The sequence below is a fragment of the Patiria miniata genome, unplaced genomic scaffold, assembly GCF_015706575.1.
Source record: "Patiria miniata isolate m_02_andy unplaced genomic scaffold, ASM1570657v1 HiC_scaffold_20, whole genome shotgun sequence".
In the NCBI taxonomy this organism is placed as follows: Eukaryota; Metazoa; Echinodermata; class Asteroidea; order Valvatida; family Asterinidae; genus Patiria; species Patiria miniata.
Genome location: NW_024037059.1, coordinates 20602779 through 20620317, shown reverse-complemented (window position 1 = coordinate 20620317; position 17539 = coordinate 20602779). Strand labels below are relative to the sequence as shown.

General features: G+C 41.3%; 1 protein-coding gene across 1 annotated transcript; it reads right to left on the bottom strand.

The window, feature by feature from the left end:
• Nucleotides 1-13542: 13542 nt before the first annotated feature.
• LOC119728394 (forkhead box protein D3-like) lies at nucleotides 13543-17056 on the bottom strand. The gene has a single exon (XM_038200618.1). The coding sequence runs from the start codon at nucleotides 16112-16114 to the stop codon at nucleotides 14927-14929; it is 1188 nt and encodes a 395-aa protein (XP_038056546.1). The 5' UTR covers nucleotides 16115-17056; the 3' UTR covers nucleotides 13543-14926.
• Between the last annotated feature and the right edge of the window lie 483 nt (nucleotides 17057-17539).

Here is a 17539-nt window from a genome sequence, read left to right as displayed (position 1 = left end):
GGTGGATTTCCAGATTGCGGACCACCTGTCTCCTAACCAAAAATCCCAATAAAATAAACACCTTGAGAAAAAACACAAAGTCGGGAATTTGCGGCCGTATAATGCGGCCGTCTGTCGGCCGTAATTACGGGCAGTGTACACACGGGGACTGGTTGACTCCGGGAATTCGTGCTTGAGCAGTTTCACGCTTGACTAACACCAAGGTGCAAGCGACATTGAAAAATAGACTGTTGGGGCTGTACTGTTGCTGTCCCCTGCCGTCTACAGTGAAAAAAAGGGTACAGTACAAGTGCGGTGTGCGTGCGTGTCAACAGATACAGACACACAACAATAATCGAGTTCAGGTCAATACGGAAGGGGGAAAAAAGAAAAAACTAGGCCAAGCCGATTGGGTTTACAGAAAGTACTGCGAGCTGCAACCAGTCCAAATCTGTTACATTATAGAGGCTACCTAGTACCTGTTTCTGACAGATGCCCCAGCTTCCCCGAGAACGAGGGGCTAGTTGGGCGTAACCGTACCCAATCATTTTCATATGTTATATAAAAAGTAATAAACTAAATATTTTCCCTGCAGAATATTTTGATCATTTTTCCCCCTAAACTGTAACGTCCAATCCTATCAACATGAAAAGAGGAAGAAAATATAACAAAACAAAGGAAAACCTTTTTTTTTCAAGGGATGACCTCAGTTAACCAAACAGGTGTGAAATATGGTTGTTATGGGAATCGCCCCTGCTTCACGCTACAACGGATGTATTTTTTTATTTATTAATACGGTTTGCATAGAGTGACCTGCCTCCCTACGCAAACACTAGCTTGATTGCACATGCACTATGGCCTGGCCTATTTATTACGTGCATGCTCTAGTTTCCGTCCCTCGTGTTTCTGTCGGGTCGTCGGTATATGGCCTATACGTACATGTACATGACAGTATACGTGCGCGTACAGTACTCGCGTGTGCTATAACTGCAGCCGGGGTCGATCTTGAGTAAAATGTGCGCTGTACGTATGCATGCACGGGCCCAACTACTGACCAATATTCCGATCTCTAAACGCAGGGCTGGGCCGGGGATTCACGAGGGTTGAGTCGTCCGAGTTACATGTCATTACCGCAGACGGTCAAATGTGATATTTTTCTCCCGGGCCCTCTTCCATCATTCAGTTTGTGCTGCCGGGCCCCTAAGGCGCGTACTCGGGTTTTCAAGGCTCCACGTACTATCCCCATAATAACCACGCTCCGACCTCTTTGAAATTGCTACACATTCTCTGTGTGCACTGGCAAGTGTGCAACCGCGCCGGAGATGGGTCTAATCTGTGTTGCGTTTATTTTACGCGCTAATTCAATATTGAGTCAAAATGGCTGTATATAATGCAGACTCAACGATATAGTGGGGGGGGGGGGGGGCATATGCGTAAATAGTGCAGGTACATTATGCTGCCACCACAAAGGCGTCGTCATGGCATCCCCACGTGAATTCCATATACAGTTGACTTGTGGCAGAGTATAATGACAGTTTTTACCCGTGAATTTTGATATTCCAAAAACAAATATATGAAAAGTTTGAATTTACATGTGCTGCAGATCTAGACAACCATCAATCTAGAATGCTTTTCCTTTCAATTATTTAAAAATTGCACGTTTTTTCCCATTAAAATATCACACCTCTCGTTAATCATCGCTTCCCTTCATTTCTGTAATATTTTTAAAAATATTTTCCCATGCCCTACTTTAAAATATGTATTGGGAAGAGAACACAGTGATTCTTTTATTAAATTGTATTTTATTAAACTGTAATCGTCGTTTTGTTTATATTCAGTATTAAATTAAAGTGTTTGCCCTTATTTATTTATAACTTGATATTTGTTGGTTTTATTAGCTTCTTTATGGTTTTTTTTTTCATGTATTGAATTTAACTCTCTTTTTTTGCAGTAAACATGTAAATGTGGGGCGTTCTGGCAAAATGAGACAGAACGGGGCAGAGGTCGAAGTGGGGGTTTGCGGGTATTAAGAAAGAGAATAACAATGTTCCTTACAATTAATTGTTCGTTGCACTTCAATCGGACGTTCAAGTGACAAGTTACGGCTGTTTAAAGTTTGTATTTATCGACATGTCAAAAAAGTGAAATACTGAGAAAAGGGCCTTTAAAGCTTCGAGATTTGTATTCGTGAAATATGAAAGACTTGATTTTCTTTAAAATACTCTTGTACTCCACGAGTTTTCTACAATTTCTTTAACATAACATAATGTGAATTAGACATATCAAAGATTAAAATATCAAATAAATCTGAAAATGGAAAACAAAATTCCCTCCAATTCGGTTTTGGGTATTTTCTCCAGGGGAGCTTGTGCTCGGTTCTGTCTGATTTTGCCAGAACGCCTCACAAACGTGAAACTTGGAGCAATATTGACATTTGGGCTGGACTGCAGTGGCGTTAGGTACAGGCGTCGGTGGTACAGCCTGGTATTATTACACATGGTTTGATTTACTAACTAACTAACTTACCCTAACTTGATATCATTCACCTGGTTTTAAACCACTTTGTGAACACTTTTATTTCAGGGAGGAAACGCGCGTCATATACAGGCAGACAGACAGACAGACAGACAGACCATGACAGACAGACAGACAGGGTACAACTGAGGTGACTGAATTTTGTTTGTCAATGTAGATCATGGGGCCAATTCCCGAATCATATGCCGATATCTCTGGCTTGAAGTAGTGCCCCTTGATCCCGAAAGACGACCTCATACTCCCCCCTGCACTCTGAGCCCATATTTGTCACCGAGAGGATTACGATTACTTCGAAGTCTTGGCCTTTGTCTCAAGCATGCTCACGACGTTCCAACACATTCACGTTCCATTCGCATGACCTTGAAAAAAAAACCTGCCATTTTTGTTATCTTCTACCTCGACCGATGATAGTATCTTCATCCGCTTTTTCCCTCTCTAATAGAGTGCGGTACCAGACATGGTTTTCCCTTCCTCAACGGGTCTTTTTTTCACGTTACTTACTCCGTTCTTTCTGTCTCGCGGGTCACGTGAACTATTGTGGTGCCCGAAGTGCAAGCAATCAGCTTCCATAGCTTCTACGGTGGCCCCTACCTGCCTGCAGCGAAATCTGCGGTCATTTTGAAAGAGTGGTCTTCGCAGTTATGAACAACAAACCACAAATTATATTACTTATGAATTAAATTGATGACTACTCCATTCCGAAAACAATAGTTCCAGGACCACCAGTGACATTTTGATTTTTTTTTTACCATTCAGTTTGGGCCTTATGTTCCTGAGAGTATAAGCCCATCATAACGGGTTTTGGCAACATGTTTTTTTATTTATTTTTACATGTTACTATAGATGCTCAATATGGTGGAAGCCGGTCGTTAAAACCAGACAGTCAAATACAAATAGCTTATTTTTGTCTGTGTATCGTTGTCTGTTTTCGAGTTTGTCGAAGCTTATATAAGAGCTTATTCACAATTAAGGAAGCCATTTTCGATCGTGTTCCCTGAATCTATTTTATAAACTGTAAACTGTTGCATGGGATGGTGCCAGATGATTTTATGATTGAAGTGCATCCAATCCTCGCTTTCATTTTTTTTTTTTAAATATGGCTTAAAAAAAATTAGGTTAAGTTTAATCACATATTTTAGATTATTCATCAGCTGAGAGCAGACTGGTGTTAATTTGTAATTAACCTTTATTTCATGGCTTTCAATTCCACTCTCAAGTAAAAAAAAAACGAAAAGTTTGCCTCGCTTTCAATTTAAGATGGCCGACTCGTGAATAAAGTCTGTACTTATCTTGCTTTCAGCTTCGTTAATTAGGAAGACTTCTATCAAAAAAAGATCCAAAGTGAAATATTAGGGGTAAAAACACACACACAATATTGTAGGCCTAAATTGGTACCCAAAACCCGTTTTAGTGTTAATCTTCAGAAAACAAAAATCCAGTTTACTAAAGTTGTTACATTAAATTGCCAAGGACCATTATGATACAGAGATGACTGACGTCATTATGGTACACAACGGCCTTCGCAGTAATGTAGCATTGCAGGCTCATCACGAGTGAATTTTTCCACTGTTATGTTCCTACGTGCTCACGGTGAAAAGACACAAAAAGTGCAGTTGGATGAAATATTCATTCGGCGTTGTCAAGCCGGCCTGATGTGGTTATACTCACAAATGACATGGTAGAAAGGGACAACAAATTAATTACTATCTAGGGGAAACTGAAAGACAATTCCCTTAAGAACATTTTCGATGAATAGAATGTGTCTACATTATACATAGACGACCATTTACTGTGGGTTAAAAAATAGGAACCGGCAACTCCACCCAGTTTGCATGGATGATTGAAGCCTCAGATGAATACAGCGTAATTCAACCATTATCAACGCAGGGGTGATATTACACAGAATGCTGTTAAACACACCCGGGTCCAAACTCAAGAACAGGGCTCGACTTCGCGGAGTTGTTAAGCAAATTTATTTGCTGTAAATTTATAAACTATAAACAAACCGTATTCGATTAACATTGCCTGAGATTCTGACTGATAACTACAGTCTTGCTAAGCAGATATTTTCCAGACTTAGCAGATTTTCGATAGCAGTTTCATGAAATAGAACCCCGACGCAAATTCATCACTTGAAAAAATGCCTGGGTTAATTTTACCCAAAGTAAGGGTGAAAACTGCAACTTTACCCAAAATTGGGTTGTCCTTCACCCTATCGTTTGGGTTAGAATTTCTGTTAAATTCAACCAAAACTTGTGGTCATACCAGACTAAATTTAATGTGATCTTGTATGACCACAAGGTTTTGGGTTGATTTTAACAATTGAGTGAAGGACAACAACCCAATTTTGGGTAGTTACAATTCTCACCCTTGCTTGGGTAAAATTAACACAGGCAATTTTTCAGTGCATCAATTTTTCAGTGCAATAGTTTCATGAAATAAGCCCCTGCGAAGTGGGGCCTTTGAGCACAATGCAGAAATACAAGAATCAATACGGCTATGTGAAATCGTGTATGTTGTTTCTCTGGATATTTGAATGGGAATAGGGAGGGGCCATTACCCTCCCATTCCCCCATCCCCACCTGCCAGAAAACCATAGAATATGGCATCTCAACATGAAAGAAGGTCGGTCCACAAATCTTCTAACGCCTGAATACATGTCCGGAAACCGTTCACATCGACCTCCATATTAAACAGTGATGAAATACATATGGATTAAATATACATTGCATATTGGAATTTAGAGAATCAAAAAAAAAAAAAAAAATACTATGAGGCACTTCATAATTTTGGGGGGAAACATGAGTAGGGAATATTAACATGTGAACAAAAGTATCTGCATTAAGCACTTTTGTTATGTTGGGAAATGTTCTTTTGCACGATGATCATTCACCCACCATTAGTGTTGGGATACAACAGAGTTCAAACGGAAAATGGGTTGAGATCTCGTAACCAAATTGATTCTAAATTAATGAAAACATGCCATTTCAGGTGATTCTAGTTTAGAAATGTAGGCATAACAGCTGATGCGAACATCAACCGTGTATCCTACTTACATGTGGGCGCATGCGTTTTATTTATATTCCCTTTCTCTTGAAGTTTATTTGATGGTACGTATTTGTGACAAAATGTCATGACTGTTTTCGAACCTCTAATTAAATTCGAAGATGAAATCAAATCAATCAGTCATTGTGACTTAATGGCAGTAGGGTTTAAGCATATTTCTTTTGGTGGTCACATTTACACGTCAAGGATGATTTGAAATAGATCCCAATGGTGTACTCCTAAATTCGTAATAATCTCAATATAAAAATCTTAATTATGGTTAAAAGGATATAACAGTGTCACTTATTTTTTAGTTGCTTGACAAATTTTAGTTGGCCACGATTATGTCGAATGAGAGACAAGCCGATTCCGTATGTGAGAATGAAAGGAAATTGTTTTGAGCGTTAACGCATACTGGAAAGGCTGCGTTTTATTATTGATCGTAATTGCCCGAGATGACATCAGAAATGTATGAAAATTTTATCCGGGTCAACGCGAAGCACACGCCTCGGTTCTACGATAAAACGGTTAAAAATTACCTGCGCAGTAAAACCACGTGTCACAGTAACCAAACGGTAACAGCGGCAATATCCGTCTATGCAAGCATTACGTATTTACAGGAATCCCCGTTTTAGATGTAGAGTGGCAAGCCCCTCAGTATATATTGATGTCCACGTTCAGGTTTTTTCTCCGCTTATCTAGGTCGGGGGATTATGAGCGGCGGCTCTTCAAACGACTAGCCGTGCCGTAACGGGGGAGCGCCTCCCCCAAATTACGGTGATTGCCGTGCGTCGGACAAACAAGTCATAACGGCTGGCCGCGCTGCCGACGGTATACATTATAACAGCGCACAGAGCAACAAGGTTGGCCCCGATTTATAGCCGGGAATCATCTGCTGAAATTGGCCACTAAGTTTGGCCAATTTGCGGGCGATGATTTCTCGCCTCACACAGGCAGAGGCAGGTCATGTTTTTTTAGAAGGGGGTTGTTGTAAATGGGTGCTAAGATCATTGGTGAAACTAGAAAATTAATTTAAAGCAAAATGACTGCATAAATACGCCGGACGTTTGCCAGTTTCAATCTGGAAAATTCAACAAGCTTGTGTTACCACCATATCAAATCGTGAAAACTGTGTTCATGTTTCTTTCATTATAGCAAAGTTCACGACAAAAGGCCTAACACAATACTACAATGCACGCAAACAATGAAAAAAAATCAAAGATATCCTAAGGTTATCTCTACACATAATGATTATATTTTTGTATCATTAATTTGATCTTTATATATCTTTTCCGTTCAGTAATACAGTACGACTTCAAAACAGAATACTTGTGTAACAGAAGCCTATAATCGAGTACCGGCATGGCTTCGAAAAAACTACGATTACCGAGTCTATAATATCATCCTATTTTTGGAGGAAACACTGGGAAAAGATAACTGTCAAAACTTCTAAATATAGTGACAGGCAAAGCTTCTTTTATATTAGTAGGAGCAAGCCTTTGAAAAGAAGCCAGAATTAAGAGAGCTGGACAGATTATATAACGAGAGGAAACCGTTGGCTGCATCAGGATTCAGACTGGATCGAAGACGACATCGACTGGTCTAATTTGTAGAGAGAATAATGGCGGTCATCTCTCATTTGTGTCGCCGGTCTTCAGTTGGACTCGAAGCCTCAGAACGTCGAGCTAACGTGTTGTGTATGTGGGACATGGGCCTCCCTCTTTACACTGTGTGCATGTATATACATGCGGCTCGCCTCCCTCGTCAGTATCATACCGTACGTAACGCGGTCTTGTCATTTGCTCAATATTTTGTAATCGATATCATTCGACTTGCTGTAAATAAATAAAGATTTTTTTCTTCGACTTTTGCTCGTGTATCGTTCATCATCAGATATGATATTCAAGAACCATATGGAAATAGCTTTAATCTCAGTTTGAAGTTGGTGGATTTACTGGACTGTATACAGATTAAGGCATCGTTTAAATTAAAAGTCTATTTGGTAAAATGAATATTTTGAAACGATGCAGATCGTAACAGTTCAGCGCCTGTTTTGGCCTAAGAATTAGGGCCTTAAAATCAACCTATAGGCCGTAAGTTCTCTATTTTCTTCAGGGTCAAGAAATGTGATGTTACAATATTAGTTCAGATGTTATAGGACACCTATCTTGTGTTTTGGAACGTGAATCAAGTGTGATCACCCTGAACGCATTTTGTGTCCCAAGCTCCCAATTCTGTTTTGTTAGGGAGATTATAAGTGAAGTCCAGTGCCCAGGCTGCGTGGATTCAATGCATAATATGCGCATGCATCAGACCGGCATTAAGACAGTTTGGTGTTCAACTCATCCGTCAACCTATACACGCCGATGCGCGGGACGCGCATGTGTCATCCCCGGCCCAAAAAAATACAAAATACAAAATCTGAGGTGCTGGTGCGTATAGGTTGTGTTTTTGAATAATTTGCCACCGTGTTATTCGCCTTGTCGACCAGCCTGGCGAGAAAAAGAATACGCCATAGCCCAAACCATGTCATGGAGTTATACGTGTAATCGTGTGACATTGGCCCACCCTCGACACAGAAATGGCGATACGGATCTCATAATATAAAGAACAGTGTTGTTGCGAATTCAAACGACTGCTGGTGTGCGTGTGTGTACACAGTCCTGTTGTTGGCAGCAATTGTGTCTGCCGTGTTACTGCTAGTCAGGAAATGAACAGTGCAATCGCGGTCACAAGCACACACAAGAACCGAGACTCATGCTAGGAAAAAAAAACCTACTACCTGTGACGGAACTACGGGTGAAGAAGAAGAAATAAAGGTAGCAAATCGGAATGATGGAGCGATGTTCAGATGTTACTAGACACGTGCGAATGAGCATTGCAGATGGTTGTGCTGAACGATAACAAAAATGTCATTGGAACGAATTGAATGGTTTATTTTTCGATATAGCAAGAGAAAAAAATACCTGAAATGTAGTGAACATCGCATTTGTATGACAATTGCTGACGTGATCTGCTAGGATGTTGATGTCTGGTCTAGTACATAACACCACAGTCCAAGTTTGCTGCATTATGACATATGGAATCCACCCTTAAGATGTCACAATACATTCCCATCCCGTGGAAATGTCATGACCATCCGCTGATGTGCGTGTTCATGTGTCTAAAGATGAAAAGGGTTTCTGCAGTTCATTTTGACGGTAACATAAGGCCAAGTTGGGTCATTCCGTGGAAGAATGTGTATTTTATTAATCTTTTGAGGAACCCTTAGAATTATCAGTAAATCATGACACATATATACAAGTTAATTCAGTTATAGTCCATGGAATGCACGGAGTTAACAAACGGTAAGATCTAGTGATGACACAAGGTCAAAGAACCCGTCATAAAAAAAATGGAAAATATAACATTGCTTTTTGAACGACTGATAAAAGAAAATATCACACCGGTCACGCTATTGGTTTTGTTATCTTAACAGCTACAAAAACACTTCTCGATAAGCCCAAACGAGCAGGCGTATTAATACCACCCAGCCTGGCCACACTGAAAGGGAAAAAAGCCAAAAGAAAAAGAAAATCGTGACAAGACCCGGAAATGAGCAGGTTTTGTTTCAGCGGTATTGCTCGGGCAGTCATATCGCGAGGTACCGGTAGATTTGTTTACGTCCTTAACTTTCCCGAGGAACAAATCACTGCGGTTTGGTAAGGATTCCTGTGTAATACTCCCACAGACAGCAATACGGCCAAATGTGATTACGGTTTTTTAATTGTGGATACAATTTTTATTAGATAGCCCTGGGGAACATCGCCATCAGGTAAGGAAGAAGGGCATTTACTGATAAAAATCCTCCCACCCATGCATCGTTTTGTCCTATAAGCCACTTTCTGTTTTCTTCGATGGATATATTTTTTTTTAACCCGGCTGAGGGAGAAGAATGAAGATATGACATTTTTGCATGTAGTGTCTTTTTCCTTCCTGGAAAAACACTTATTCCTGATCAGATACAAAGGGAAAAATACGGGGAATTTGAATCAAATTAGAAAAAAAACCAAATCACCTGACACGTTACGGCGTTCATGACTAGGAGCACGTAGGTACAGACATTACGCCTACTTTTGCGCGATAACTCTATTGTTCTGCTCCATTCCAAATCATATTATTATCTTGAATTTAAGTGCAAAAATCACCCAAACACTTTCTTTCAATGACCGTCTATGTTTGTATACATTCCTGTTCAGAATAGTGGCAATGATTATCAAACTTGTCCCATAACTGACCTGCAGCGCGTTAATTTTTGATGACTGTGAACTAAAACCCTCATCATTTCATGTCAATGGTGAACAGTGTATTAAAGCTAATGCAAATTGTCATTGCTTGTAATTTGAATGAGCGATTACCATTTCTCGACAACCCTGTATCCATACATTACCACCCAATTAGAAAAAAAAAATCTGCGAAGATAAAAGCAGACATTTCAAAATGTGAAACATGTTTGGATTTTGCAATAAGGGATCTGTGGGAGTGTTGAGTCTTATAGCATCAATCCACTTCGCAACGATGACGACCCCGCGTAATCCGCGCATTTCCTATGCCATAAAATAATATCCTCATATGTCATCACACATGCACGTCAAAGTACAAAAAGGTCCAGGTTATATGGTACTTAACCACTGCCCTATGCCAAAATTGCACCCATCAATAAAAAAAGAAAAAAAAGAAGAGAAGATATTATTTTGGTATACACTGGTTGGTTGTAGTTTGATATTATTAGTGATAACGTGGTTAGAGCATATCATTTTCACGCCTGGATCATAACATTTCAATTTTGATTGAATTTGTTCAGTGTGCGTTTGTTCAATCGACACACGCGGGATAGACACAGTTTCATCAGAGAAAGATCATGCAAGTGTCTGACTAATCCTGAGTAATATTGGAAATCGTGGAATATAGTTAACAGAATGTCCTAATGTTTTAATAATAACCGGAACATATCAATTAAAGTTCACATTCACAATATTATTATCATGACCTTAAAAGACATTTTTGACGAAGTCAATAATGTGCCTAAGTCCGACAGGTAGCGTGTTTTGTAATTAAAACAATTAAAATCAGCGTATTGCTGATTATAGTTCTCAGTTTTCGTATAGTTTTCGTAAGAACATGTTTTCCAAAAAACAGCGTCCAATAAACAGATTTGCTGGAGAAAAAAAAAACCTAATGGAAAAGTTGTATGTCACGGCAGACGCTGCACAATTATGAGTCCAGACCAATGGGGCAGATCAGCCTCTTTCCACGGCAGTGCGTTTGGCGGCGTGTAGCCGGCAAGGCCATCAATTGAGCTATCAGTGGTAATAAATGACACAATTAATGTGGTTTAAGATCGCGAGAGGATTCTTGTTAGCGGGAGAGAGAGAGAAAAGAGGAGGGAAGGAAAAAAAAGGGACTGACGAATGGAAGATGGCACTTGCATGGACAGGTTTACCCAAGTTGGAATAACAAGGTTTTTTTATGCTGCTCCTACAAAAAAGCAAAAACAGCGGTACATAATAATGGAACGAAATTGATTGATATTTTAACTTCAAGCATGCTTCGTCATAATCAGTAGATGAGGTTTAAGGCCAATATTTCTTTTTGTTTTTGTTTTACGGATTTACTTCTACCATCTATATTTCTGAATCTTAAAGGGAAGATACAACATTTGCAAACATCAAAAAACGAAATGACCAAATTATCACGAAATACTGGATTGTTAGGGAATGATAGTCTAAAGCACCCTGTAAAATCGTGGCTCCTGGTGTGCTAACATTTTCAAGGAAACTTGGCTTTTTTCAAAAACTGCTTCTAAATTTTCATATTTAGTTATTTCGCATTTTCTTTGCAATTGATTACACACCTGTAAAGGAGTACAAGCCTGCTAGACCGATTCCCTGACCTTACAATTCCCCAAAGTCTAAAATTGCTCCGTTTCATCTAAAGTGGGGTCGGGGAACAAGACTACAAGAACATGATTGGTTTTATTGGTTTTTCCAGCATCTATATATAAACCCAAAACGTGAAACAAGTCAGTTTAACAATATTTTCTATAACATACTAATCCTGAAATAATCCATTTATCATTGTCGGAAAGTTGCAGTAAAAGCAAATGTTGTACATTCCCTTTAACCAGGAATTTGTACGGTGAAGATAGAATGAGATCTCTCCTATAACTATAAGGCAGATTTTTATTTTACCTCTGATCAGAAGTAAACAGCACGACCTATCATTATCCGATCGAAATGATTGAAATTTCGTTCGAAAAGAATCTGTGCTCTTCTAAAAAAAAAAGAAAATCTGTGGGAAAACGTTCTGCCTTCTGAAGCGAGCAATCCAAAAAGTGAATGACATATTTTCTGATCTTTAAGAAGAGCGCATATGGTCTCTCCTACATAAGACCACACGTGACGTAGATTAGAAATTCTCGCGACAATATTACCCTGTGTCAGATTTTTAAAAAAAATCAATAAAGAAACCATCTGAATTGAACTATTAATCTCCACACCTTTTACGAGGCAAACAGATCTGATTAAAGACAAACTGCGACTCGAGTTTCTTTTTTTCCACATATCGGAGACAAAAAGCCTCCTATTTTCTTATTTTTTTCCATACAAATTCTTGTATAACGTTTCACAACCATCGTGTTATCATATACATTGGCCAACAATCGTATTATTATTTATTTTTAAGTTTTATCACATAGTTTATAGTAATTGCACAAATATTATACACACTGGCCCACTGTAGGCCGAAATTCCCGGACCATACAAGCTGAATTTTCTAAAAATCAGACCTTCACAAAAAGTAGGCCTTTTTTTGGTAAAATGTACGCAAGATTACCGGAAACTACAAACTTAAAAAGAAGCAGACACACCTTTGTCACATTGGACCAAAACACTTCATCAACGTGCATTAAGAAATCAGCGCTAAATCTAAAAAAAAAAAATCCGGTGTGTCGAAGTACCAAAGCCAATAAGACATTCTCTCAGCAAATTTCTATGTAAAATTCGATTTATGTTCCTCCGTTGATTATTCAGGCTATAAATTCTTAAGAACTAAAACGGTCAATAGAATACTGCTAGAGGTCCCGGATATAGCCGAGCCCTTGGATATGGGCAGAAGGGTGCAATAGATATCCCAGAGTGACTGAGGGAGAGACTATTAGTGAAAAGTTCAGGTGTCCAGAAAATATTAATACGGGCGTGCAGGTTTTTTTTTATGTGTCCGTACGAATTCTGGCTGGGATAGCGTTGTGATCGCGTTGCCAATGTGAGAAGAACACCTGCGAGTGCGGGCGATCTCATAACAAGGGGAAGGCAGCACCTCGGCCCCCGTGCCCTCCCGCCCGGGCTGGGCCAGGGGCTATATGGGCATAGCACTCGCTGCTCACGCTCTTACAGTAGTCACTACATGAAATATGAAACTCACAACACCCGAGTTTTTCTACTTTTTTCCCCCTCTTTTCTTGGCCACTGAAAGGGGCGGGTCCGGCGGCTAGCGCGGGGTCCTGCCTTGCGGCTACTCCCCCAAAAAGGGCGGCTGTAAATATCTCAGTAATGATTATAATGATAATAAAGATCAAAAGCACCTCTTAAAAATGGTTGTTTTAGGGTTTTGGTGTGGCTGCGAGCTATGGCTTCAGAGTGACATAGGCCGCCTCAATGCCCAATGATTCTAATTGAAAAAAGTCTCATTTCATCGTATTTGGCTTCGAACTGTGGTTTCTAAAAGAAGGCAATTTGTAACCGCAGTAGTTGTTTTAGGATCTTGAGTTTCACATTTGATGTACTTAGAATGCAGCAGCATTGTATCAAACGTCTTTTTGCACCTCGAGAAAAAAATAATCGTGATTTTATTCAAGATTTTGTTTTGGGGTTTTGGATGACATTCAAACAATACTTTTAAATCGTGCGTTTCCTCATCATTTACCATTACATTAAATGAATTACATTTTAAGATGAACCAAAAAAGAAGATTACTCTGAAAATACTTTCATCAACTGCAAATCGAGCAATCAGATGAACTTGAAAAAAAAAACCCAAAAACCAAAGCAGTTAGGGAAATTGTGTTGAATTTCTGGCTCCGTTTTGTTCTGTATCGATAACAATAACGCACATGACAACACTTAGTAAATAAATAGTTTCTTTCTATAAAACACAAAAATAAATGGACAATTTGTTCGAGTAATACGATAAGCATTTTTTTTTGGCGCGTTATCACAATTAAATTCCATTCGTCAGGCAATTTTGCTGCCCACACGAGCACTTCCAAAGGGCCAGTAATTGTGAATTCAGACGTGCTTTTGTCAATGGCGCTCCAATACTAGTAATTTTTTTTAACAAATAAAGTCATTTCTTGCACGTTCTCAGACTGACTAGGAATGCAAATCTCAGTGAATCTCTCTTTTTTTTTGGAAATAAGAAAAACGGAAAAATAGGTACACAAAATATACACACAATGGGCCAGTGTCGTCTGAAATGAACATCACAGCCGCGGCAACAGTATACATGACAGTTGTGACTAGCAATTGGACATTGCATTACATAATACTACTACAGGTCAATGAAATCTTTGCATGATTGTGTGTGCATTCTCTGGACAAAACAACTCTACGTTATTATTTTTTCAACTACTGATTATAAAGATACGTTCACACCAAAGCTATTTAAATCTAGTCTTCTGTGTCTGTATTGTTATGTTTGTTAAAAGGCAGAATGCAGCTTTTTGACTTACACGGTTTTACCAGCTACCCTCAGTCATCGTACCATGCAGTCTGCAGCTAGCACCGTCCCTTGCAAACGTGGTTCACATTCAGCCAACAATCAACCAAAAACCCACAAAACCCTACAAGTTATTTTTTTGTCCAAGAATAGCGAGATCGTTCCACAAGCAGGGAGCTTTTTTTGTCCAGTTATTATTCTTCGACATTAGATGAGCCGCACTGGCTGGTACACCCGTCAAGTTTAGAAGCCCGCACACGCCGGCTAATGATGAGATTTCACGGATGAATCTACCGTGTCTCCCGCTATCGCCCTGCGGTCTCCACGCGTCCAAACACCCGCCACGATCTGCTCCATTTCTCGGTCGAGGCGTTATCGCGGCACGCGGCTTGTCCACGGGAATGGACCCTCGAGAGCTCAAGCTTAGAATGACAGACAGTAGAGCACATTTCCCCCCGTTCAGTCCGTTTTTAGGGAGTGCAGGCAGGAATACATCAGAATTGTTTGTCTTTTTTTTGTAGCTTACCTGGCAGATTCTGTCCCGGAGTTTGAATATAGTTTCAATATATATAGATATACTTTATATATATTTATGTATAGTTTGAGTTCATTGATCAGCGCCAGGTGCATGTTGTTCCCGCTAAGCCATTGCACTGCAAGCATTGTCTGTACTTTTCTAAGTCAAAGGAGGAAGGCACAGGGGCAGTAAATGCACTAGCTGCCCCAGCTGTAATGAAGGGAGAGAGTGCGGAGTGCAGGCTGGTCGGAGGGCGGAAAGCCAGCAAGCTATTGACGGGGGAGTTTAGGCTACTGCTGCTACTGATGCTGGTGCTACTTACACTGGACGTGTTCGTGCTGCCACCGTTACCGATTAGACTCTCGATGCTGAAGCCTGAGCGGACCGGTGCGGCTGTGGTACCGGCAGACATGAGGCTACTCAACGCCTGGCTGTGAAGGCTGTGAGCTGCCGAGGTGGTCAGAGACAGAGGCACGGGGGGAGGGAGCGGTGATACATAATGATACGGCAACATAGCGTGGGGGTGACCGTAACTTATGTGATGTCCGTACGGGCTGCCTGCTAAGAATGCCGAATGTTCCCGTAGACTTAGCCCCAGATCTGGCTGGTGGCGCTTGTAGCGTTTCCGCCTCCGCAGAAATGACCCGTTGTCGAACATGTCCTCGCTGGCTGGATCCAGCGTCCAGTAGTTGCCCTTGCCTGGGTTACCCGGCTCTCGTGGAATTTTGATGAAACAGTCATTTAGGGACAAGTTATGCCGTATGCTGTTCTGCCAAATTGGGAATTTTTCGCGGTAGTACGGAAACCTGTTCATGATAAACTCACAAATACCGCTGAGTGTTAGTCTCTTCTGAGGCGACTGTAGGATGGCCATAGTTATGAGAGCAATGTACGAGTAAGGTGGTTTGACGGTGCTAGATTTGGCCTTTTTACCGTCGCTGGACGCGTCTGCTTCGGTCTGTTTCTCGGACACAAGCTCGATGTCTTCGGAGTCCTTACCGTGCAGTTCTGGCTCCTCCTTGTCCACCGAGTCCACCATCTCACTGTCCGAGAACTGCTCCATTTGCACCGTGTCTTTGGCATGACGCGGCGGGGGCGGTGGTGGATCTTTACGGCAGTAGAACCCACCGACTCCCGGTCCACCGACGACTATCCCCGTCTCGTGTTGTTGCTGCTGCTGCTGCGGTTGCTGCTGGTGCTGCTGCTGCTGATGTTGCTGCTGCTGCTGTTGCGTCGGAGCGCTCACCTTTGACTCCTCCATGGCATTAGCGGAGCTTACGGTCATGTCTACGCCGGTCTGATCCGACGATAACCCCGTCGTATTCAGCTGTTGTGACACGGACGCCGCCGGTACGTAATGGCTCCGCGGCAGCCACCTGATGTCTACCCCGTCCGTCGTTTGACAGTCGAGTTGCCCCAGCCAGCTATACACAGTCAGCGCGTGGTCACACTCAACTGCCTCTCGCACTGACAAGTCACAAGAAAAACCGCTCAAGAATTAGGTTATCCCCACACACGCCGGCCTTTCACAGTTGAGGTCGCTGTGATGTTGTTAATGCGGCCCCCTTGACTATAAACTCGTGTGCGCTTCAATGCAAACACACGTATATAGAATGCTGAGGCCGAGGTACCAGCAAGCTGGACCGGCTATGCTCACTGATAAATCGCCTGGGTGACCGTAAACTAACGTCGGCTCAAGAAACACGGGATTTTTCTGAGTCCATTCAGAGAAGAAAAGGTGAACCTTTTTTGCTCCAAGTTTTCCTGTGCTACCTTGATAGGCAGTTGGACTGACAATCGCCGCTCACAACTCCGTTGTCTTCTTTATCTATAGTAGCACAGCCACTTGTACAGTTTCTCACCACGTGACCTCCCAATGTTGTCATTTGTCGGCTGGACGTCGGTTCATTTGCATATCAATGAAGTTTGCTCAACACTTGTGTACGCCTATCTCTGATAATTAGGTGATCTTAGCGCATCAAACAATGTGACGTGAGCACGACGGTGATGGGCAGCGCGGGCTAGCAAGAACCGTTATCTGTCAATCCATGCCGTATAGGCTTCAAGGAAAAGGCAGATTTTGTCAAGATTTGCCCCCACATATCGGAGGAAATTAAACATCGGCGGCCAATCCAGATCACGTTCTTCTTGCAGCAGCCGCGCGCACCCCTCGGTTTGATAGATTGCGGTGAGTCCAGTTACAGAAACTAATATATACATACATGCCGCGTGTTGGTGCAGCCAGATCATTATCAGTGATAACTTTACGGTGACCGTGACGAGCGCCCTCGCTCGGTTGGACGGTGACAGGGACCGGAGGAGTCTGATTGGTCCGTTGACTTGACGGACTGTCAGAGTGCAGGCATCACTGCTTCTTGGCCACGCCTACCGTCTCTCTCTCTCTCTGCTAAGTCAAACTAACACACTTTTTGTACACAGTACAAAGCTATGTACAATGTATTTATGTACGAGTAGGCCTGCATTCTACCTTTTTCAGAAAAGCACGAAAAGAATCTCCATCTGTTACCGGTATTCTTCTAGACAATAAAATGTAAAAAAAATCTGAAATCCTGACACATTCGCATCAAAATAATCTTGACTTGCCATCAAATTCGCTCACTGGATACTTGAATATAAAAATGAAAAGACTGAAAAACCCACTTCTCATTGCTGGAAAACATCGTTTTTGAATGTGAACTTGAAGAGACAA

Bases quoted from the DNA above. Each gene is read 5' to 3' on its own strand.
- LOC119728394 (XM_038200618.1), bottom strand. From the start codon at position 16,114: ATGACCGTAAGCTCCGCTAATGCCATGGAGGAGTCAAAGGTGAGCGCT.